Source organism: Ciona robusta, chromosome 4 (genome assembly GCF_009617815.1).
Source record: "Ciona robusta chromosome 4, ASM961781v2".
In the NCBI taxonomy this organism is placed as follows: Eukaryota; Metazoa; Chordata; class Ascidiacea; order Phlebobranchia; family Cionidae; genus Ciona; species Ciona robusta.
Window position 1 is genome coordinate 3,247,888 of NC_143238.1, and position 23,640 is coordinate 3,271,527.

Genomic DNA, 23,640 nt, shown 5'->3' on the forward strand with positions numbered 1-23,640 from the left:
TTGTCAGCTGTAATCCTTCATACAAAGCCCTAGTTGCATATAAAACAGAGCAATTTAAAACATATATTAGCATTTGCAACGTAATGGAAAGGCTGGGGCAAGATGAGACATGTTTTCTTTTATTTTTTTCCAATTCAAAGTAAACAGAAAACAAAGTTCTCCCATTTCATAGTAACAGTATTATATAACTGTATCCTCGCGACTCTAAATTTATGTTGTTAATTGTTAAACACGATTGGTTAATATGGAATGGTATGTGCCAACGGTACATCATCTTAGTCCACAGTTCTATAGGTAAATATAAACCACTTTACGGTTTACCTGTTTGCGTTACGAATAGGCTCTCTTGTTTAATACTTTTAATACATCTATGGATTTCTTAAAAAGATTGTGTTCACGACCGTCACGCATGAATAAGTACTGATACAAATTAATCCAAAAGCTCCAAGTCTGTATTGTCCTCATTTGTCATAATTACCGGTTGTACAACGCTTATCAAGTTGACAATGCTACTAAGAGGGAAACAAACGTAAAAGGGGGTAAGTCATCGTTACGATAGGACTAATTTTCGTAATCGTAAATAATATTACTAGTGTTCTAAGCAACAATTCTTATGGGAAACCTGTCTCGATAGTTGTGTTATTAAACTGTTCATAATGTTACTAGTTAGAATTTAGAACAGGGACAAAAGTGTATTTACTATAGGCCTATAGCATAGGGTAATTTTAATAGGTAAATAAATATAAATGTCCCTGTTTATCAGAATATACTTACATTATATTAGCAATACCTTTATTTGTCACTTCGATTCTGTTAGCCAAAATAGAAAACGTATTTAAAATGAAAAGACATGACATAGCGACAAAACAGCAGTTGTTAAAACATGCTTACAGTTAAAACCATAGTTACATACATTTAATTGAAAAAGTAAGTGTAGTTGCTTTTTTCGTCAAAGTATTTTTATTTTTCTAATCTACAGATTAATGGTACACCGATCAACAATGTTACAATGTATTGGTGCAACTTTAAAGGAAGTTGTTGAAGTAAGTGGAAGTCCACTCCATGAATCAGAACTATGGGCAGTTCTTAGATCCGTTGCAAAGGTTCTAATTCAAACAAATGTAACAGGTGATAGAAGTAATGTGTGGCAATTTTTGGACAGGTCGTTAGTAGAAAATACTGCCGTATTAAACCTTACTGAATTACACAAATATTTTCGTGAGTTCACCTCGAAATATTCTTTTTTACATATAGCTACTTTTAGTACTGTCTATGTGCCCTATTTATTTAAAAAAATTGTTTTAAATTTTTATTGTAAATTTTATCGTAACAAACAGCATAAAATTTTACTGTACTGTAGTCTGTAATTTTTCTGTGTGTTAAAAGCAATTTTTTTTAAAGCAATTTTTTTTTTTTAGGACAAATTCACTGAGTAATGTAAATATTTTCCTAATCAGAAAAATGCTTTTACTTTTACCTGTGACGTCCACACTATAATGCATGTACGTTGTCTTACATTTTAAATTATTAATGGGAATTACACAACGGCACATACTACCCTATATTCACATGATATAATTAATAATTCATAATTTAAACAATGTTCACAAAATAATTGTTTATTTATTCTAGCCAAATTTTCCGATCCAAGCCATTTTATTTTATCGCCACAAAAAGTTATTTTGTTACCATTTGGTCAAGTTGCATTTAATTTTGAAATCACTGATGATGAATTTACAACAAACCAACTACTCAGTTATTCTGATGGGAATGTGTACGATGTAAGTGAAGTTATAAATTATTAAAGAAAATTAAAAGATAATTTTTGGTTCTGTATTTAAGTTTTTGCTGAATATTAGGATTAAAGGTGTTGTATTCAACTAAGTACCAACTACCAAACATAAGTTGGTCTAATATTTCAAGACATATGTATATTTTTATACAAAAAACATCCTATTTTATAAATATTACACTATCACTCACATTGCCACATAAAAACTCATTTTATTGTCAGGCTTGTTAATATTATTTATAATGTATAAATCCCAGTCCAAATTAAACCTCTTATTTTGCTGTTTAAGAAATAAAGCGAATCTCCATAGCATACCAAACATTTTATTGAAACCTTCATTTTATCTTATATAAATCACGTATTTCCCATTTCGCTGTATCAGACTTGTGTGTTATTTTCCAAACAGAGCTCACTTCAGGTTCACAGCCTTGGCTTGACCATGCTTTGGTGTGCAGAGTACAACCTACCCCCCAACAACCCACTTACAATTTCAAATGATCTGCAAGAAGTCTTGTTATCTATGTGCACCCCTAGTGATTATACACTGGAGCAAGTTCATGCAGTTTGTTGCAACCGAGATGATGTCAATTTCTCAAATGATCTCCTTGTTGTTTCAAAGTTGTGTTCTTCCATACTGGGCAACATGCCTGAGGTCAAATGTAGTTTATATGTGATATGTATTGTTGGGGTCATTTTTCTATAGTCAAAGTCACATTCTAGGCTGTACCTGAATAAATTGTATTCCATATTATTCTGTGGCAGTGTGCATTATAGCCTATATAGTCGTAATAGTTATTACTGTGGTATGGTAAAAAGTGTTTAAATAGTTTTAAAAAAGTTGAAAAAGCCCTTAAATACAAATGCGATAATGTTTATCTAGTTAAAAGGGTTTAAATACAAATAGGACGGCATAAAATTTCACTTCAAACGCCTCAACATAAAAGTATGTACTTTTACTAATAACATCATTATCAACACAGCTTAACAGTCTCGCTGCTTCAAACATGTTTAACATGGAAACTTCACCAAAACCCAACAAACATCGATTCCAACATAGCTTCTCAATCAGGTATGGACTTTTTGCACTTTAACCCATTGTTGCAGTCAAACATTTCTTTTAATAAGACCCTAAAAAAAATAATTAAATTTTATGTTTTTATACCCAATCTATATTATATATTGCATTGTGCCTTGTAGCAAAAGTAACATATATATATAATGTTTTTTTCATAGCAGCAGCAATCAAACAAAGGCTAGCATTGGGCAAGAGTCGTGTTTGCTTGGAAAGAAATATATTATTCCTTCCCCTCCACAAAAAGGTAAGATTTGGTGCTAGTGAAGGATCCATTCACTTTCTCATATGATAACCACTGCCCACAAAACAATAACTCCTGATTTTGAACCTATAAAGTATTTCCTGATTTGGGTATTTTTTATCACTATACCTTCACAGGACAATTGTACACCGATACCAAATCATTTATAAAATCTGTCATTTATTCTAGAACCAAAAACCCCAGATTTTGAACTTATAACGTAATTCCTGATTTTGGTCTTTTTTATCTCCATACCTTCACAGGACAATTGTACACCAATACCAAACTATTTCTAAAGTCTGTCTTTTATCCTAGATCCCAGACTCCCTAGTAACCCAGTGTCTGTTGACAACTCAGAAAGCAGTTCATTAATGGCTGAGTACAACGATGAGAACTCGGTTGCTTCTCAACCCATTAATCCACGTTTATTCCTCAATGCTGTCAAACCAAGACATGGAATTCTCAAAACTAACGCGCCGATAAAAAGATTGCATCAAAATAAGGTAAGTTGGTTTGATGGTTAAAATGTTAAGTGTCAAATCCATTGGACTGATTGCATTTTCTGCGTATATATTGTGATAAAGAGTTTGTGTTAATACTAAACATGTTAATATAAAAAAACATTTTTGAAACTTTTTTTCAATTAAAAAAAAGTTCGTTTTTAAATAGTTTTAATTTTACCATTGAATTTTAAACAAAAAACGGTCTTTTTTAAACAGTTTCAATTTTAAAATTGTAATTTAAAATTAAAATGGTCTTGACTCTTGTTTAAACAGTTCTCAATTAATCATTTATTCACTTTATCAGCATACTTTTAAATTTTCAATCTTTATAGGGCAATACAAGTGCGTTCACTGCAGAAGTGATTATATCTTTTGTTGATCGTACAAAGATAGCTTTCCCTATAAGCGAAGTCTCTGGTGTGAGGGTAGAAAGTGTGATCCAACTTTTACTTAAACATCTCATGCCAGATGCTAACCCTGACTATTTTGCCTTGGCAACTTTTCAAGGTAACTACACTCATATGGTTTTGTGCTTTTTAAATGTTTAGGACCTAACAAATTTATAAAAATGTCCACATATTCTATATCGATGAGGTAATTTCTTAAAGCATGTCACGGCACCTGAAATTGGGATTTAGACCGCAGTTATTTCATTACCCCAAAATATCCACCAAACAAAAAAAATATTTTTTTAGGAATTTTGTATTTTTTGTTTCAGATTCCGAATACAGATTCCTGGACACCAACATTGTTCTTTCTAAAGCTGTAACAGAAGCGGAACTCAAAGAAACTTTGTTTTTGAGGATTTTATATTTTCCTCTGGACCTAAATACAGTAAAGTAAGCAAAAAGTCCATAAATATATGTTTCCCATTAACACTAAATAAAATAAAATATGCGGAAAATAAAACAAATTATAAAGTGTTGTTTAACATATTCCACTAGATGTAAAACATGAGATAAGATTAAATAGAAAATTATTAACAGTACCAAATTCAATGTATGTCACCAGTTTTATATTTAACAATATCAGCCCAACACCTAAGTTTCTACCAACATTAAAAATACATCGAAGTTTAATTCTTTGCCTGTTATATTAGTCAATACAAACTAAGATGTTTTGGCACAATGGTGTATAGCATGTATGGTTTACTGCAGTCAAGTGTTTCATGTTGTTTTAATCATGTATTGTTTATTTTAGTGCCGCGATTATCAGAGCAACATACATGCAGTTACGTGACGATGTTATAAGTGAACGAGTTGTATGCACACACGATGATGCATTGTCCATAGCAGCCCTGGCATTACAATGCGAAATAGGAGATTACAAAACGGTGAGTTTTTTTACCATATAGTAGGATGGGGAAAGATGGGACATCTTTTCACTCTATTTTCTCATCCTATTTTGTAGTAAAACAATAACATTTACAGAATTATAAAAGCGTGTTCTCTCGACTTCCATAGACCGTTGTTAATTGTTTAAAACTCAACTAGAATATTTAGATAATGTGTGCTTCCCCCACAGTACTGTATAGCAACATTTTATCTACTCTTCCGTCTATATAGTCCTTATAGAGCTAATAAATATTTCTGCTGTGACTTTAACAGCTCCATTACACCAAACTAATCTTTGCACCCTAGTTTGAGCAAAAACTTAAACAATTCTACATTTGCGATTTGCTACATGGTTGCATAATTTAGCAACCCTTTGTTTGTTATAAACTTAGAAACTGGTGTTTCTGGTTTCCAAGTAACTCTCTTGTACATCTCATGATCTAATCTTCCTTTCTCTGCTTCCTCTGTCTCCCATTTGTCCTCTGCAGATAAAAAGGTTAAGATACAAATATCATATATTCATATTTATACATATATATGTGTGTGTATAGGCTGTTTCTATATCACCACAGAAAGTTTGGTGTAAGTTCAGTTAATTTATATTCATATTTCCCAGGCAGTATTATACACAATTTTCAAATTTGCTCTGTTAACAATACTTTTCTGGTTTGTTTTTAAATGAGTTCCTCCAAATTTATTTTTTCGTTTTATTTAAACCAGTAGTAGTGGCATACAATTAAGCAATTAAAAAATATTAGGTTTGGGAAAAAGACCAACTTTTTAAAGACCTAATTCCTAGGTCCCCCGGTTTGCCTTGAAATAGGTCATATGACCTCACTCATAAAAAAAGAGTAGTAAACCAGATTGTCACACAGAATAGCACGTTATTAAATGTCTCTTTCATAATTCCAATGTTCTATTTAATACACAATAATAGACACCCAATATGTTTGCTGTATCAAATGTATCACACACATAATACCTGTTGCGTAATCAAGGTTACTCGAGTCAGTGGTCATCAAATCAGGAAGGTGTATTGAACGGTATTTGACCTAAAATGAAACATAGATACACTAATATATATGGGTATGTATGATGTCACAAGCATTTAATCAAATACAGATACACTAACATATATGCGTATGTCATAAGCATTTAATCCGTAGCACTGAATTTTACCATGGGATTATAGAACTCCCTAATGATTAATAGTTTATTGATGAACAAAAATAAGGTTACAGATTGAATTTGCCTAATTAAGAATTTTGAGTTAAAACATATAGTAATATACCGCCAAAAAATAAAATACCTATTTTCCTTAAAACCCATTATGCACCAAAGAAAATTATTTTTCCAAGTTTCATTTCTGGTTTTTAGATTAACTATGCGACTAAAAAATTAAGTATGCGGTAAAAAACTACATTTATTTTTATTTCGTTATAAATAACCTTTTATGAACTAATGCAAACTATTTTTTCTAAGTTAAAAACTAAATCCATGGCACCTCAGCCACCAACCATACAGCCTAAAGTTATTTTTTTTTATTAAAACCTCACCTGCCATACAAAAGCTGTATCAAGTTTAACTTCTCCTTCATTCATCAGTAATTGAACATGAGTTTCTGTCTCTCTAGTAAGTAGGGTTACTCTTATATGTTTCCTTACAATACACTCAGGATGCCATAAGTTCTCCCATGGAATTTCCTGTTACAAAAAAATCATAATTGTTTTAGTTACAGCAAATTAGTAATTACTATGTTTAGCTTGGACACTTATTTTATATATTTATGGCGTATGTCAGAATAGCCAGACATTTAGGGGCAATTTACCATCAACCCAAAATCACAGACATACATGAACAGATAGTAACTAAACTGAGTTTAATTTTATCTTAGCAATTTTTTTCGCTACAATCATTTAACCAAGTAAGATGGTTTACATGTGAAATTCAGCTCAAATTTGAAATTGGTCTCGGTTGAGATTATTATTTTTGTCATTGTTTCTTTGCTTACCAGTTTATTTGCATCAAGATGGCAAAGCGATCTGTCTTTTGGTTGAACAAATATTTCAACATTCATTCCTTCTTTCATTATCACATTAAAGCAGCTGTCTGTATACGCCAACCAGTGTGGCATGGACTCTATACCTTTCTGTGGATCCATGATTGGCATAGTATTACATAGATTATTTCTAAACAAACAGTAAGCATTATACATTTTGTGCTAGACTAGAAAGTTTTATTGAGGGGGTTATGGTTTATAAACTTTAAAAGTTAGTTTTGTTATTTCCTTGTAAAAGTAGAGCCGTTGCAGCAAATTTCTGTGGCCTTAAAAATTTGCGGTGATAATTTTTTTACAGATTTTAGATTAGTAAGGAGTTTTCTGTTGTTTTATTAACAAATTGTTTCAGACAGATTTTACTTGTAAAATTAACATGATATATATGCACAAGAATATAGAAATCTTATATAAACCTGTACAACATGGGGTAGGTCTTCACATATAAGTATGGAAAGAAACTGATTCTTTCTACGGTCCATACTTTTAAATGCAAACAGTGACAGACGCTTGTTTAGACTTTTCTCCTGGGAGAAGTAATAACATTAGATTATAAAGAAAATGCACTATTTTTTGCACACCATATGTGATTTATTTAAAGTAATTTAATCTTTATGTAATCAACTGTTTAATAATGCAAATATAGCCTATATCATATGATTTCTAATTTTCAAATATAAAAAGCAGTATGAAGAACAGAGGTCTACACAACACAAATAGTTAGTTATTTGCATTTAGTAAAGAACTGCCATTATTATAAATGTTGGAGTAATACCATTCCACTCCACTGGTAGATATTGTCATAATTCAGTCATAAATTGAAAAAAAACTTTTTTTTAAAATGTTTCAAAAATAAAAAAAATATAGTATAGATAAAATAGAATCACAAAATGGGTATAATTCCCTTTAAACATTTCAATTATTTTATGAAACCTAGTTTAAAAGCGTTGATATAAACTTTACCTCATCATTGGAGTTATGGAAAGCACAGACATCACCTAGCTGTTGTAGTTTGAATGACACACTGTCTGATGATCGGAACGTTTCAGTTTCAAAATCTACCCAAACCTCATTTGAATTTAAATCTCTTTTCTTAATTGAGATGTCACCAACTTCTATATCTGGAAAATTTATGGAATATTTTATTTAGACGTAGATCAAAGCAATTTTGGCCTTGATTGTTGTTTTGTATGTCAATGTTCTGTTGGGTATTTTTCTGGAAGTGAATTTTGTTTTGTATTATTTTTCACTCATGTATTAGAAAAATGTTTAAAGTCCAATAAAAACAGATGTTTTTTTAGTTATCTTGGAAAATAATTGGACTTGGAATTGTCTTTTATTACCCATGCACAGTACTCCAGCCAAACCTACTGACAAATATAACAGACCTGGCATTAATTACAAGTTTAAGCCTTGAAAGAGACCTGACATAGCCCTAAAATCATTAAATCAGGCCCACAAACACTTTATCAATAAAAGTTGTTTTAATACCTGAATTCTCTTTCACTGCTCTCATAGTTTCTTCACCTTTGGCCAGTTTCTGTCCTTCCACAGCAATACATGTTGGTAGTTTGACTGTGACTGGTTTAAGTAGTTTGGCATTTGATGGATCGATTCTCACAGCTGGTGAAATGGCCATGACAGCAGATGAAAAGTTTGGATCATACCAGTGATAAACGCGATCTAACTGGTGTGGGATTTGTGAAACATCCAAAATGGAAAGTCGGAACAAACATTTCTCCTCAATCGCATTTTTAGGAATATCAACGCTGTGAAAAGTGAACTGATATCGATGTTGTATAAAACTACAGTTTATATTAAATAAGACAAGATAGAAAACATTTGTTACAAGTTGGGTTCTTAAAGAGGGAGCATTCTTGCAAAAACTTGTTACTTAAAAATGTTTTTGTTACATGATTCTGTTCTATGTGGGTGAGGTCCTATAGTGAGGCACATCAATGTATCTGTTATTTAAGCTTAGAGTTGTCCAAATACCCTAACACATAATTCTAGTGCATAAATTTATATTATGACTTTGTAAAATAACTTTTTAACTTGAATCTTAACAAAATTCAAGCGGAAATTCCAGATAATAAAAAACTTCACTGTCCCTTACCACCACAATTATATAACTCACATATACCCAACTTACCTGCAACCAAAACAAGTGATTCTGCCCCCTTCCTTTCCAACAACTTTCGAAAATGATTCTGTTCCGTTTGATCTGTTCACAGCCGACCGATAGTTAAGTGATGAAGGTTTTAAAGGTTTGTTTTCTTCAGGTTCAAGCACTGGTTGTTCCACTATCTCTTCTGCTTCCATAGTTCCTATATATGGTAGTTCTTCGTTTTGAACCGCTTCTTTATATTCTGGCCTGTATCAAATATAATTAAACTATCACGGCAAATTATGTTTTCATACTATAATTAAAATTATAACATGCCTGGCAACTACTGGTTTCAATGTATACTGTGCAAAATATATTTTAACAATTTTTTTAAACCGCAGTCAATTTGTCTATAAATGGTTATTAAAGTAATGTTGAAAGTTTAAAACATATATATATATATATGTATTATATATATATATTTACTGTTTCTTACATATGAGTTTGTAACTTTTTTAAGGAATAAATAGTTTGGATAAAACTGTAATTTTTTTTAACTTACTGCTCTTCATAGAAAACCATTTGAACATTGCTTTTCCCTTGTGGTGAATTGTAATTAAATGAATGGAACTGTTGTTCTTTAAATCGGGGCTCTATTTTCCTCTGCTGTGTTTTCCGGGAAACTTGTTGCTGCATCTGCTGTTGCTGTTGTATTCTTACTTGGTTATTAACCAGTTTCGGTTTTGGTTTAGGCGACAAAACTGGTTGAACTACTGCAGGAGGTTTTTCTAATATTGAAGTGTTGTTTAGAGTCACTAATGTCCCATCTGGGTGTCGGCGGACATCTTGGTATTCATCTGCTGTATCCTCCATTGCACTGTGCTCAGGTATAGTTATCGGAGGAACTAAGATATGTCTTCTTTGGTTTCTTTGTGGAACCTGTATACATTGGGTGTATTAAGTACTTCATATTTGTGTGGCGCATTGGTACTATCGTTATTGGGCCTACTGTGCAGATTTTATTCTATATTGTTAAGGTCCTAAGATGATGCACATCGCACATTTAGACCAGAGTTGGCATATTACCCAAATACTGTCTAGTACTGTGTAGATATAGACATCATAAATTTAGTTTTACATTTAACATTAAACCTTTAAAATAAATTGAAGTGGTTAAGTTAATACAGTGCTTAAATACCTTTTTATGTTGAAAGCATGTAACATAAAAAAACGTTGTAAAGGATTTTTATATACATATTCTTATTTACAATTGAAATACCTGTAAGTTGCTATATGTCTTTCTTGGACTTGTTTGCAAATAGCCCAAGTTTCTATTGGAAAGTGGTAGATTATTGTTGATCATTTGCTGCCTATTTGACATTATTGGGTTGTATTGCACTGTTTGTTGTGGCTCGTGCATGGAGTATTGACGGTTTGATAAAAGGGAGTTGTTTGTTGCTTCCTTTGCGAGGGTGAGACCATCTTGTACAATCATGGATCGAGGTGAGAGGCCGTACATGCTACTGTCGTCACGTAAGAGTGTCTGTATAGCTGTATGGTGGACATCATTTGAAATAGGTTTATTTATATGTTTTTAAATACAGTACGTAAGACAGGTCTGAGTGCAATGTGGTGTTGCGACACCGGTTGCATAAAGGTACTTTCTCTGGGTGTTAGGGTAACGGGTGTTGGGGTAATGGGCAAAATCTAGCTTAAATCCCAGGTCCTTGACAAAGACCATGCCCATTAAGAATAAAAAAACAGTAGTTAAGATCTAATTAATTGAAAAATTAAGATTGTTTTGCAACATGACAGTTGTTAAAAACATTGTAGTATGGAAAACTTCTTAGGGAAAACTGTTGAAGAAAAAAGCGTAGCATCTAAAACCGTGTGAATATCCATTTGTATGTTTTCTTTTCAAAATATCAAAATGGAAATCCGAGGCCGGAAGAGGTATTTATAAAACTTTGGAACCCTACTCCAACAGTTACAACACATGCAGAAATTGAGCCTTGCTTATTCCTTAGTATCATACATTACCTGGTTTCTTATTAAGAGCAACTCTGATCCTTGGATCACCATCCACCACCATCTCCTCTATTTTATTGAAGAGTTGAAGAACCTCTTTAACTTCATCGCTCTCGGGATCAACGTCAACCTCTTTCTTCCTCTTCTTCTTATCTTTCTTCCCAATTTTACTGATTGTTTTCATCATTTTAAAATCTTACTTTTATCTAGGATGTAAGCTCAGTGTTAAAACATGTTTTTGTGCATCCCAGAAAAAATAAGCTTAAGCATAAGTTAATAGGTATGTGCTGTGATTCTGCTACCAGGCATAATGTAAATAATCTTTTAACAAATCATCTGGTATAAATACAAAGTGCGTTTCATCTGCCATCAAGCAAGAAACCACCGAAATACACTACGTTTTGATACCAGATGAGCCGAATAGTATATTAAATAAATATGCTTTGGTAAATCCTAGCTGTTATAGTTTGTATGGTTAAAATAGGTTGTACCAAATAAATATCTTTAAAATAATATAATACTAATAGACCTCTTTATAAATATGCAATAATTTAAATGTATATCAATATTCAACAGATTAATTTACTTTTTATGTTACTCTTATCATTTTGACCAATGTCAATATTAATTTCCTAACACAAATAATTAACAACTAAAATATATGTAACTGGACTACTTTCTACTACTGCAAAGAATAATGAGGGGACTAGTTTTTGGATACCTGGAAAAGATATTCAAAACATTATGTTGCTAAGCATAGGATGTTAATTTCTCATCAGAAGCTCTCAGGAGCAACCTGCTCTCATTGTGACATCATAAGCCAATGTTGACTTTGCAATTGTGTGGCAACTTATACCATTATGTGTAACAAAAGCTAAACTCCTTCATTCATTTTGATATAAAGACCACAATGAAGTGCCACCAGTTATTGTGGCTTTGTTGGTTTAGGGGAAAACTTAGTGTGGACTTTAAACAATTGTGGCAACTTAAATACAATGGGTTATTATCAAATGGTGTTCTTGATCTGACACCCTTGGTTATATTGTATTTTTATGTCTTATTATATTCCAACATTTTTAATACATTAAAATAGATGTATTATAATAGTAAGGAGAAAAAGTTCTCCTTTTTGTACACCTTGTCTTATCTTACATGCCTAATAATTCAATTTTTTTTGGTTGTTTTTTTTAATGAACTTAACTAAAGAATTCTTTTTTTCAGGATTACGGATTAAACTACTTCGTTGTTGATGATTTTGTCCCAAACCGAGTGACATCGCAACTTGGTATTTCTTATATTCGTTCCGAACTACCTGCTCTCCATCGCCAGCTAGCGGGCATCGGGGAGCCAGAAGCCAGAAGTTTGTTTCTTCGGAGATGCCAACAATTTGATGAATATGGAATGCACTTCTATAAAGCATATCGGGTACATGGAGAATATTTATCATCATACAATAGTGGGCTTGGACATTTAAGTAAATTATTTTGAATGTTTTATTGCACAATATTTCCAACTTAATATGTAACTTCCACCCACAGCTGAAAGTTTATTTATTGCTTGAAGTGACATGGGGTTTACTTTTTAAATTTTTCAGAGTTTAATAATAAGTATACTTTTAACTTTATTTAGCCACTATGGTTACAGTACCGAAGGTCACAATAGTTCACAAAATTGGAAAGACTGAAAATAATGATGAAACAACTGTAGTACTAATATGCTAAAGTTTAAAACTGCACATAAGGGCTATGCATTGTATATTGCAAATTTGAGATGTCTTCCTTTATTATTAAGTGTATGTTGTGTAAATTTAATTTAGTATAACATCAGTTGTTAATATTTTACAGTTGAAATCCTGCAAGGATACCAGCTTAACATGGATGGGAGCTGGTCCGCATGGAATCACAATATTTGATATCAAAGGAAATGATGTCAGAATAAAACGTCATGTTCTTAAATGGGATGAGATGAAGAACATGCATTATAAGGTTAAAACATAAAATGATGTTTTGTGGATAGTTTTACATAAAACTGTAAGAGAAATATATTGCTTTGTTCTTGATAATCCAATTTTGGGAATTTTATATGATTTCAAATTAAAGCTGTTTTAGTTACATATTAAATACAAACAGTTAATCTTTCAAAATAGCATATTAAATAAAATGCAGTTTAGATCAAATGATATTGTCCACAAACTGCTGTATTGAATATTTCATAATTAAAATAGGTTTTTTAAAAACAAAACTAATATTCTGAATTTTCAGAGTCATAAAATCATTCTCACCAAATTGAGTCCTCACGTGAGGTTTAAATTTTACCAACAACACAACTCCAGGTAAGATGATCAATACTTTGTTTAGTAGGGTGGGGGAAGATGGGACACCTTTTCGTTCTACTTTCTCGGCCCATTTAGTAGTAAACAAAGAACATTCAAAGAATTAAAAAACCTTATCCTCTCGACTCCCATAGACAGTTGTCAATTGTTTAAAACACAATCAGGATATTTAGATGTTTTGTGCTAAAGGTGTCCCATATTTTTCCACAAACTATATTCAAACCTTTCTCAAACCAATGTAAACCACAGGGCCAAGTATATAGTTCATTTGGTTGGGAAGCTTCATCAGTTCTATGGCTCAATGCAAACTTCCAATCAATTTTCATCATTGGCTTTATTCGATGACATCACTCGTCTCTCGTCGAATTTAAATTTAAGCTCGCTCAGCCGCGCAACTGAAGACTCGAGCAGTGAGATGGAGACTACAGAGTCGTCCATGCGCGACAGTCGTCAGTGGACTTATAAAAACCCGAAAAATTTTGTCCGAAATGATCATGTGATCCGTCGTCGGTCTAGCGCGTCGCTTTCTTCACCAAGCGGGGAATTCTTTGCTAGTAATCCTGTTCCACCAGAAAGAAGGGTATCTCGTGCAAACACGGCTGCGAGCAGATTCTCGTTCCAAAAACAAATTGATTCCCCGATGCTTCGCCACGCTGCAGAGCATATTATTAAAGGTAGGATGTTTGTACAATTTGTTAGCTAATTTTTTTTTGATTTTTTAATACTTCTTTCTGTTAAATTGTGTGTGCCTGATAAATGACACATTTTCAAGCAAAAAAATTGTTTACACATTTGTCATTTTCATTTCAATTTGTCTTTCTTTACACATTATCAATCTGTTCAAATTGTTTATTCAGCCACACCAGTTGACACATCCACTCCAAACAAAGGAGCAATAGTTTCAACTGGAAGAGGGCAGTTTAGTGTGCAGATTCGCAAAGTTCGTGGCAGTTTTGGATTTACAATTGCTGTAAGTACAACCTTAAAAAATTCACCAGGTCATGACTGCAGCTTAAAATGTCTTTGGTTTTAATTTAAATTTCACCATCTTTAAAACAACTTTGGTTAAATATTATTTTAAATTTTTTGACATTTTTTTTAGGGTGGTAGTCGAAGTCAGTCAAGCATAACCATGAATGATGATGTCATCATAAGAGAACTTGTAGAAGGAGGACCTGCTATTTCTATGGGCACGGTTGCCGTTGGTGACAGACTCATCGCCATCAATAATGTTTCACTACAAGGTGTAACACATGAGGTGGGAAAACGATGTTTTTAGTTAAGTTGTAAATGTATACTTTTTCTGTTACTACAGATCTAGGAATATGTTTAAAATTTGAATTAAGAAAATAGGGATGTGCGGAACCTAGGCCAAACATAAAAGCTTGTGCCTAAGCGTCTCCTTTCATCACCTTTTCGTTGAAGCTCGGTGCTCGGCTAACCCCTGCTTTTACAATTTCAGCATATCTCTAAAAGATACAATAAACCTTTCTTTTTATGAATGAGTAGGAAACAACTCGACTTTTTTTAAGCAGCATAAAATTGGCTTATTTAGATATGTCATCTATATATATGGCAAGATGCAGTTCTAGGCCTACAGTGGTTATAATTAGAAATAAAATACAAACTTTAAACTTGTTCCAGGAAGCTGTTACCGCATTAAGAAACGCACCAAGTATGTCAACATTACTCATCGAAAGATATTCACAACTAAATTCACACCAGTTAGAAAACAATAAAAACTGTATTGAAGATGTAAGTTGTTTTACAGAACTAACATTTAGTTTCGTTTCTATTAATGGTTTAGCAATATACCTAAATGGTTTATTTATATTTTTTCTTCATTCTTTTACTACAAATGGTTTATATTTTAAACAGATAACAATTTGTCAATTTTTACCAAACCACCTAAACTTTTTTTCTTTATTGCTTCACACTTCCCGAAATTACTAAATAAATAATATTTAACCTTTTGTTTCAAAAAAACTGTAACCTATTACCCTACACTATTATCATGTATCACTTTTCACAAATAATTTCCCATTCATAGATTTCCAGAGAAGAACACGAAGTGTTGGACAGTGCAGTTCACGCAACAGCTGTCAACTTTTATAGAAAATCATTGAGTTATGATTTGAAACGAAATAGTGTTCGTGGAGCAGCTGATGGATTGAGTGATTTATCTCATCATGAATATGAAGTGGTTGATGTGTAAGACTCATTATTTACCTTATATTTGACTAAAAATAATATAACTTAATATGTATTTTTTCATATATTTTTTCATGTTTTTTCATATAACTTTATATTTTTTCATATAATTTTTCATATTTTACCTTAACTTTTTATGTTTTATTATATTACTTTTCATATTTTACCATATTACCTAATAAATAGCTAAACATGTTTAGATAGTAATGGACAAGATTGGATATTGGACTAATGGGCTAACTCTGGCATAAATCCTGCATCTAATATCATGCCACACAGAAAAAAAAACTCATGAAATCAGTCATCTAAAAACAAGGTGTATGCAACAGAACACCTGTGCTTTAACGACTGTCGTTGCCCACCATGAAAAAAAATTTTTAGAATTCAATTATTTATAAATTGTTTTATAGACATAAAAATCCAGATGCCTTATCCCCAGATGTAACTCAAGGTAAGATAATATTTGTTTTTACTAAATTATGGTTTGTAAAATATATTGTGCGGTGCCACGGCAAAGTGGTTAGCCTGGCTGCCTCTAACCCAGAGGTAATGGGTTCAAGGCTTATCGCTGCTACCATTGTGGGCGTATGTGTCCTTGGGCAAGACACTTAGGGGAAATTGCTCCAACCCAGTGGCCACTAATGGGTTGTTCAATCAGCCATACATAAAAAAGTCCCAAAAAACCCACAAAGTAACACACATGGTAACTCGTAAGCTGGCACAAGGTGTATAAAACAAAGAACACCCATGTTATAACGACTGTCGTTTCCCAGCCACGCGAGGATAAAGTAAGTTACATTCATTTTTTTATTATTTCAGCACCTCAAGGAAGGAGTGATTCTGTTAACAGCTATACTGATAGGTAGGAATGAATATCAATCTAGGAGTTATCTATTATCACAATACAGATTCTTATAATAGGGAGGCTATTTGCACTAGTATGAAAAAAACTGTTTGGTGCTAGATAGTTAAAACAGTTGTAAATTCTTTGTACAAGGACCACACATGGCACCTACAGTAACACTAGTAGGCTGTAGCCGCATTATGCTTTGATCCCAAGTAGTATTATTATAGACCCCGGGTATTCCCAAATTATTCAAAATATTTTTTTCCTACCAATTACACTGAATGCCCTTAATAAACTTATACATTATTCTCAATATCTCAAACAAATTTCCTCGATTTTGTTTTAAAATGACCAGAATTGTTGTTTTTTCCATCTAGCACGGAATCATTCTGAAGGAATCCACCATGAATGCAGTTTCCCCATACTGAGCTGCTGGTTCTACTTTATTAATCAAACACCTTCAAGTTCCTTTATCAGAATCTGTACTTGTGACAATCCTTATGCAAAAACGTTATTTTTATTTGTACTATTTTGTATGCACTAAAATATACTGTTTTCTCACAGTATATGTTGTTTCTGTTACACACTGTTTAAATTCCCTAATTAATTACTTTAAATCTGTGTTTCTTAACCCAAAAGTGGTCTACCATTTGATTTTGTTGGATAGGCTACAATAATTTTGTAAAGGGAGTTCGGTCGCTAAAATTTTAGGCCTTTTATTTTGGTTGCCATTTAAAAGGGTGAGAAGCATTGGTTTAAATGAACTAACTTTAGCACTAATTGATTTCATATATTTTTTGATCCACAAAATTAACCAAGCACATGCTGCACAACACACGATTTTTTATCACAATGCTGTGTTTTTATTTCACATTTTTTGTATTGTTTTCTTCATATTGCTTTCAAAGGCGATATCACACACATTTCACTTGTTGCACTGTGCTCTCTGAGTGTATTTTTGTTTTGGGTGAATTTTGTGAAATTAAAAGTATTAAATCTAAACTGTTTCGGTGAAATAAGCTTAACATACCATGTTGAGATAAATGTATGTTCAATTGCACTACTTTTGTCCTCATTGGTTAGATATTCTAAATATTTTCTATGAGAAACCAAAATTTCTTATAACATTTTTCAATTCTCAGGAACCAAAATTTCTCATTAAATTTTTTAAATGATGTTTTCTTTCTTCGGATACAACTTGGTATCCACTTATTTGTAAAGATAAATCTGCATTGCCCGATGTAGAACTTCGTAAACGTGAGGCGTATCCCTGTGGTTGGGAGAAACAAAGAACAAGTAAGTAAGTATTATGCCATTGAAATATATTCCAAAAATTAGATTTATACAGGTGCCATGGCATAGTGGTTTGGGCGCCTGCCTCCAACCCAGAGGTAATAAGTTCAAGACTTGTTGCTGCTACCATTGTGGGTGTATGTGTCCTTGGGCAAGACACAACCGAGTGGTCATTAATGGCTGTCCAAATTATCAGCCATCCAAAAAAATAATAGCCCACGAAGTAACATACATGGTAACTCATAGGCTAGTACAAGGTGTACACCCGTGTAATAACGACTGTCGTTTTCCAACCACGCAAGGATTAAGTAAGTTAGATTCATTCAATCTCAAACCCAAATTTGCGTCACAGACCTTCATTTCAGACACTGGGGCTTCTGCCACAATTTTCATATTTCCTTCATTGTCTGAGCTTTCAATATTATGAACTTTAGCTTGTCGCTTGGCTAAGTCACCAAGTATGTTCTGTAGCAAGTTCTCCCCTCTTGTTGTGATCTGAAAACAAAACTTTGAAATCTTGGTAAACTAATAATTCGATGCAAGTTGTTTAGCAGATGTTTATTTGTCAAACAAAAAAATTTCTGGAATTTTGGTCACCAACAGCCTATTATACTTATGAGGACCAAATTTTAGACTCTAGTGTAAAGATGTATAACCAATACAAACATTCTGTTCATAACACCTCTATGTTCATAACCGGTTCCAGCAGGTCACAGGCAGCTTTATCCAGAGCTTCCCTTGTGCATTTAATGGCAGTAGCTGTTACTAAACCAGGAGGACAACCACGTTTTGCTCGCACTGCCAATAATTGAACTGTGGCGCTCATGACCGGGTAACCCAACAAATTCCCTGCAAAGGTAGAATCATTACAATTTTTGTTTAAATATTTTTTATTTGTTTTGTAAAAAATTATAGAGATTTTCTCATAATTATAACCTAGATCAGATCAGACAGGGTTTTATTTTAGAACCGATGTTTTAAAAAAAATATTAAAGCCAATTGCTGCTTAGATAAAAAAACATACAGTAATTATTTACCTTGTTGGAAAGCCTGCACAGCTCCCAGAGCAGCAGAATGGCAGAGTTCTGGGTTATAAAGGGGTTTAAGAACCTGACTTGGATCTGTAACAGTGCCAGCTTCAGCTGATGGAGAAATTTGAATTCCGATTTCAATTTCATAATTGCTGTCCAGGATAGTACGTTTATAGGTTGCTGCGGGATTAAAGTTTAGATAAATCCTATTAAAATTTAGTTTGTTACTGGCAATATATAGACACATCGGAAAAATTCAGCTTGAATGTTAAGAATATACAAATGTAAGCAGAACTATATCCCAGAAATGTATTTCTGAATTATACCTTTATGTGTTGCTTGTACAGATGGACATTCTCTGTACGCGACTTGGATTGGACCAAAGTAAGCATCCACTTTAAATTCAGTTTTAATTCTCTCAGATATTATTTCCATATGTAGTTCTCCCATCCCTGATAACATGATGGATCCTCCGTCATCAATTGTTGCTCTTACAGATGGATCTTCCCGACACAGAACATCCAGAGCGTGCCTCAATGCTGGAACACATGATTTAGTTTATATATATATATATATATACTTACAGCAGGGAAGCTAATGTGTGGATGTCAGGAACAACAAATTTATGAAAGTTATTCGAAGAGAATATGAAGTATATTGGGTTTTATTTCAAAAAACAAAACATTAACAGCCATTTTCACATACAAAGAAGAATCGGACTCGTTTCATTTTTAACATTATTTCTGATACTTTATTTTTATAATTTACAAAATTTAATTGATTATTGACCACTGTTGTTATGACCAGTTGGCCACACCACCTTTTTCCTGTGTAGGACTGTAGACTTCAACAGAGCAAAAGAAAACTGGTTCAGGTATTTTCACAGCAGCCAAGACAACTGGGGAAACATCAGAACTACTTTCTGCAACAGAACATATTTGTTTCAAACCTGAATGATTGCATGAATGTAAACTTTTGATCCTTGCATGGCAGGCAACAACGGTTGTTATAACATGAGTTTACTTTACACCTCGTGCTCGGTTATAAGTTACCACATAGGTAACTTTGTAGGTGATTATTTTCGGAAGACTTTTAGTGTATTGCTGACAACTGGACAACGCATAGGAGACCACTGGGTTGAAGCAATTGTCTTTAAAGTGTCTTAGGGATCAACCCATACAATAGTAGCAGGGTCGAGTCTTGAACCTGTATATTCCGATCTAATATAAGTTTTTCATACACAGCATTTACCATCATCCTGTTGTCGATGCAACACGTTTGCTTTATTAACAGCAGCTTCAAAAGCTTCTTTAGACTCCACCAGTGTATCTCCAGTCACTGTGTTTTGAAATCCAGATATAACAGCAATGTTACCAGCTTCAATTTGCTTTGTGTCTTTGTATTCATCAGCATATACTGACATCAGTCTGCCAATTTTCTCTCTAAAAAACAAAACACGGCAGTAGTGGTTTAAACCAGGTAAGGCAGTTTTTAAAATATTGAGTTCTGACTAAGACTTTATGCCATTCAAATTCATGGTATATGGATAAAGAAATGTAGTTATTAGTTTGTTTTTATTTTTTTAATATTTACTTCTGATTTTTTGTTGTTTATCCTAATTATTTAATGCTTATAAGAAATGGAAAATTAGCATTCAATTCAAGCTAAAAATTGCAGTTTCTTGTTATTAATATTAAGATGAAAGTAATGTATTTAATTGATCATTTCTGATGCTTTTTAACAGAGTCCAAAAATTAAACCAAGTAGTGAAATCAGGTAAACTTACTCTGATTGTTTGTTAACATTATAAATTGTTCCCCCGCTTCGTAGATGACCAGAATACACCCGAACAAATATTATTGGTCCAAGTCGTTTATCGTGAAGAACTTTGAATGCCATTGCAGATAATGTATCGTTGTAATATTGCCTGAAAAGTTTTTTTTTTGATCAAATAAATTTTTGTACTTATGAAATGTTTTACAAAACTTTAGCATTTATTTTTCAATTAAAGTCAAAAAGATTTTGTGTTAATAATATAAAATTATCTATATGATTAATTCCTATTAAATATAGCTAAAACTGGAATTAGCACCAGAGTTGGCCCATAAGCACTGTCTTATGTGTATGTATGTAACTTCTTACTTTATCCTTGCATGGCCGGGAAACCACAGTCATTAAACAGGGGTGTTCTGTTTTATACACCTCGTGCCAGCTTACGAGAGTTACCAAGTATGTTACTTTGTGGGTGACTTTTTACTTACAGAAACGACAAGGGCTAGATACAAGAGTTAGATACAAGAGTTAGACCAAGAATAGATGCATCAACAAACTTACAAGAATGAATGTTGTATCTGCTCAGGTCTAGGCAGATAATCCACAACTGCGTCAAGAAGTGGTTGAATCCCAATATTTTTAAATGAGCTTCCGCATAAAACAGGAACAATCGTTTGATCTAACGTTCCTTGTCTTATCCACTTCTTTAGTTCAACGGTTGGAAATTTTTCAGCATTGCCGGCATTTTCTCCATCCAACCACAACAATGCAACTTTATCATAAATATCTGAAAGCTTTAAAAACAACACTAAATTTAAAAAAAATAAATACTAACAATGCTAAAACACTTTGTAGATGGTAAATTTTTTACATTTGTTAGATGGCAGTTATGTTGTTTTATGCCAAATCAATTTTAAAACAAGAGTAACACTTTTTATACACATATCATATCTCAATTCACTTTTTATTTTCAGTATTTTGACATTATTTTCAAATTATACAGTTTTTGACTTATAGAAACAACCAATTCTTCCATGTGCTGTGGCACAGTGCGTAGAGGGCATACATTGTAAATAGAGGATATTGGGTTTAAAGCATGGTATGGTCACTTTTTTAACCATATAAAAAATTCTCTCATGAAAAAAATTACTACAAAATTGCGTTTGCATAGTATAATTGTAAATTGCACACAAGGTGTATAAAACCATACACATATATTATAACATTATTCCCCCTACAATGCAAGGATAAATAGGTGATATTTATTTATCTACACACTTGTTCAATTATACTTGTCCTTGCTGCTACCATATTGTCCCACCCCTCATCAGTTCTAGTGAGTTTATGTTTGTTATATTTTCTTCCATGTTGATTTGGATTCACAACGTTCATGTCCCATTCCATTCTTTCCATTGTAATAAGATCCACAACACCAATGTATTGGCAATCCTGGATCACAGGCAGCTATAATGAGCAAAGTAAAAATACTGCGTTAATTTAAACTTATTTTATTATATATGAATATGTTATTTTTTGTTATTATGATTATATTTTTATTGTCATTGGGTATTAATACCCGGTTTTATTATTGGATTTATTTATCTTAAAAATTCAACTGTATTTTGTCTTGTAATTATGTGTGAATTAATGTATCAAATGAAATTAAATAAAACAAACGCATTCAATTGTAATTTTTCTCCTATTTAACTGAGTTACTGTTATTACCAACACAACTTTACATGCGGTTTTAACACAAAGTAAGCACCTGTAATATCAATGTGTTGGCTTTTAATCGACGTTTTAAAGAATCGACAGAATTCGTGAAACTTGCTTCCGTTTTATCCATCTTGTTTATGAATGCAAGACGAGGAATATTATGATGATCAGCTTGCATCCAAACTGTGCGAGACTGAGCTTCTACGCCACGAGAAGCGTCAAAGATTGCAACTGCTCCTGAGTTATAAGTTATTATGAATTTAATGAAAAAAAAAAGTAAGAAAAAGGCAAAAAAACGTCCAAGAGGAAGAATAACAATTTTGAATTTTTTTTCTTTTAAATTTGACATACATTTCTTAGGAATCTATTTCTTTCTTGACATCATTATGAAAAATACAAAATATCAAAGCAAAAGTAGTAGGCTACCATCTAAAACACGCAATGATCTTTCCACTTCTATTGTGAAATCCACGTGCCCTGGTGTGTCAATTAAATTGATTTGTGCCTCATTCCAATGAAAGGATATCGCTGCACTTTGTACAGTGATGCCACGCTCAATTTCACTTGGCAGGTAGTCCATTACAGTGTTACCACTGTCGATATCTATACATATAAAAACAAAATATTGGTTTTATACAGTAGCGGTAGGTGGTGATTTTATAATTTTGAGCTTTACTGATAAAAAACAAGTAAAAGCGTATATAATGATTTTATATACTTGGAGATTATATATATAAAAATGGAAAATCCAATACAAAAAAGGCACATCTCTTAGGATTTATAGCTTAGGTTTATGTATCAGTAAGATTCCTCTTTAGCACTTAAGGTATATTATAATATTCTATTCTTACACAACCTACCACCCATTTTCTTAATATAGCCCGAGTAGAACAACATTCGTTCTGTTGTTGTAGTTTTCCCTGCATCTATATGAGCCATAATACCAATGTTGCGGATTTCGGTTCCATATTTCCGCCTGTTCCAGACAACTTTACGAAATTGTCGGCACAATCTTGATGAAACGGTCTTTATAAATGTCATTCTTTCAAATCTATTGGTTTTGATGTTAAAACCAATTTACTCTATTAGACATTACTTTATTTATCATTTCTTGCATTTGGGTGTTTTATAGCAGCAATTATTATTTTTTCTTGGTTCCGTTTAGCCTTTTGTTTTCAAAATATTGAGCGCAAATACTTTAATAAAAATTTTCCGCATGACAATTTAAAATTTACGTTACATTCTTGGGAAATCCCCACGAAAGAATCCACTGCAGTAAACCAGATGCGACTTTAAACGTT

General features: G+C 32.7%; 3 protein-coding genes across 4 annotated transcripts; 1 reads left to right on the forward strand and 2 right to left on the reverse strand.

Moving 5' to 3' along the window:
- Positions 1–92: 92 nt before the first annotated feature.
- On the forward strand, positions 93–17,542 carry LOC149736675 (tyrosine-protein phosphatase non-receptor type 13-like). 2 transcript variants are annotated; one of them, XM_089877268.1, is made up of 21 exons: positions 93–539; positions 980–1,128; positions 1,633–1,781; positions 2,199–2,444; positions 2,773–2,861; positions 3,026–3,111; positions 3,424–3,611; positions 3,944–4,118; positions 4,330–4,450; positions 4,812–4,944; positions 12,358–12,561; positions 12,981–13,121; positions 13,398–13,468; positions 13,718–14,142; positions 14,326–14,438; positions 14,571–14,726; positions 15,113–15,223; positions 15,519–15,679; positions 16,090–16,130; positions 16,499–16,541; positions 16,904–17,542. In XM_089877268.1, exons 2-21 carry the CDS (start codon positions 984–986, stop codon positions 16,917–16,919), a joined length of 2,814 nt encoding a protein of 937 aa, XP_089733394.1. In that variant the 5' UTR covers positions 93–539; positions 980–983; the 3' UTR covers positions 16,920–17,542. The 2 variants fall into 2 exon arrangements, with proteins under 2 accessions (XP_089733394.1, XP_089733395.1); XM_089877269.1 differs by having other exon boundaries at positions 3,029–3,111.
- On the reverse strand, positions 4,941–11,354 carry LOC149736676 (uncharacterized). The gene is made up of 11 exons (XM_089877291.1): positions 11,149–11,354; positions 10,388–10,659; positions 9,671–10,047; positions 9,154–9,375; positions 8,493–8,770; positions 7,965–8,122; positions 7,418–7,528; positions 6,957–7,094; positions 6,502–6,648; positions 5,928–5,997; positions 4,941–5,427 (listed from the first exon to the last, which is right to left on the reverse strand). Exons 1-11 carry the CDS (start codon positions 11,321–11,323, stop codon positions 5,291–5,293), a joined length of 2,085 nt encoding a protein of 694 aa, XP_089733417.1. The 5' UTR covers positions 11,324–11,354; the 3' UTR covers positions 4,941–5,290.
- Positions 17,367–23,615, reverse strand: LOC149736677 (ribosome-releasing factor 2, mitochondrial-like). Its single transcript, XM_089877289.1, has 13 exons — positions 23,200–23,615; positions 22,766–22,942; positions 22,389–22,576; positions 21,902–22,087; positions 21,185–21,417; positions 20,637–20,777; positions 20,102–20,292; positions 19,671–19,772; positions 19,177–19,389; positions 18,857–19,030; positions 18,502–18,668; positions 18,174–18,314; positions 17,367–17,796 (listed from the first exon to the last, which is right to left on the reverse strand). The coding sequence occupies exons 1-13, from the start codon at positions 23,378–23,380 to the stop codon at positions 17,665–17,667; spliced, it is 2,226 nt and encodes a 741-aa protein (XP_089733415.1). The 5' UTR covers positions 23,381–23,615; the 3' UTR covers positions 17,367–17,664.
- Between the last annotated feature and the right edge of the window lie 25 nt (positions 23,616–23,640).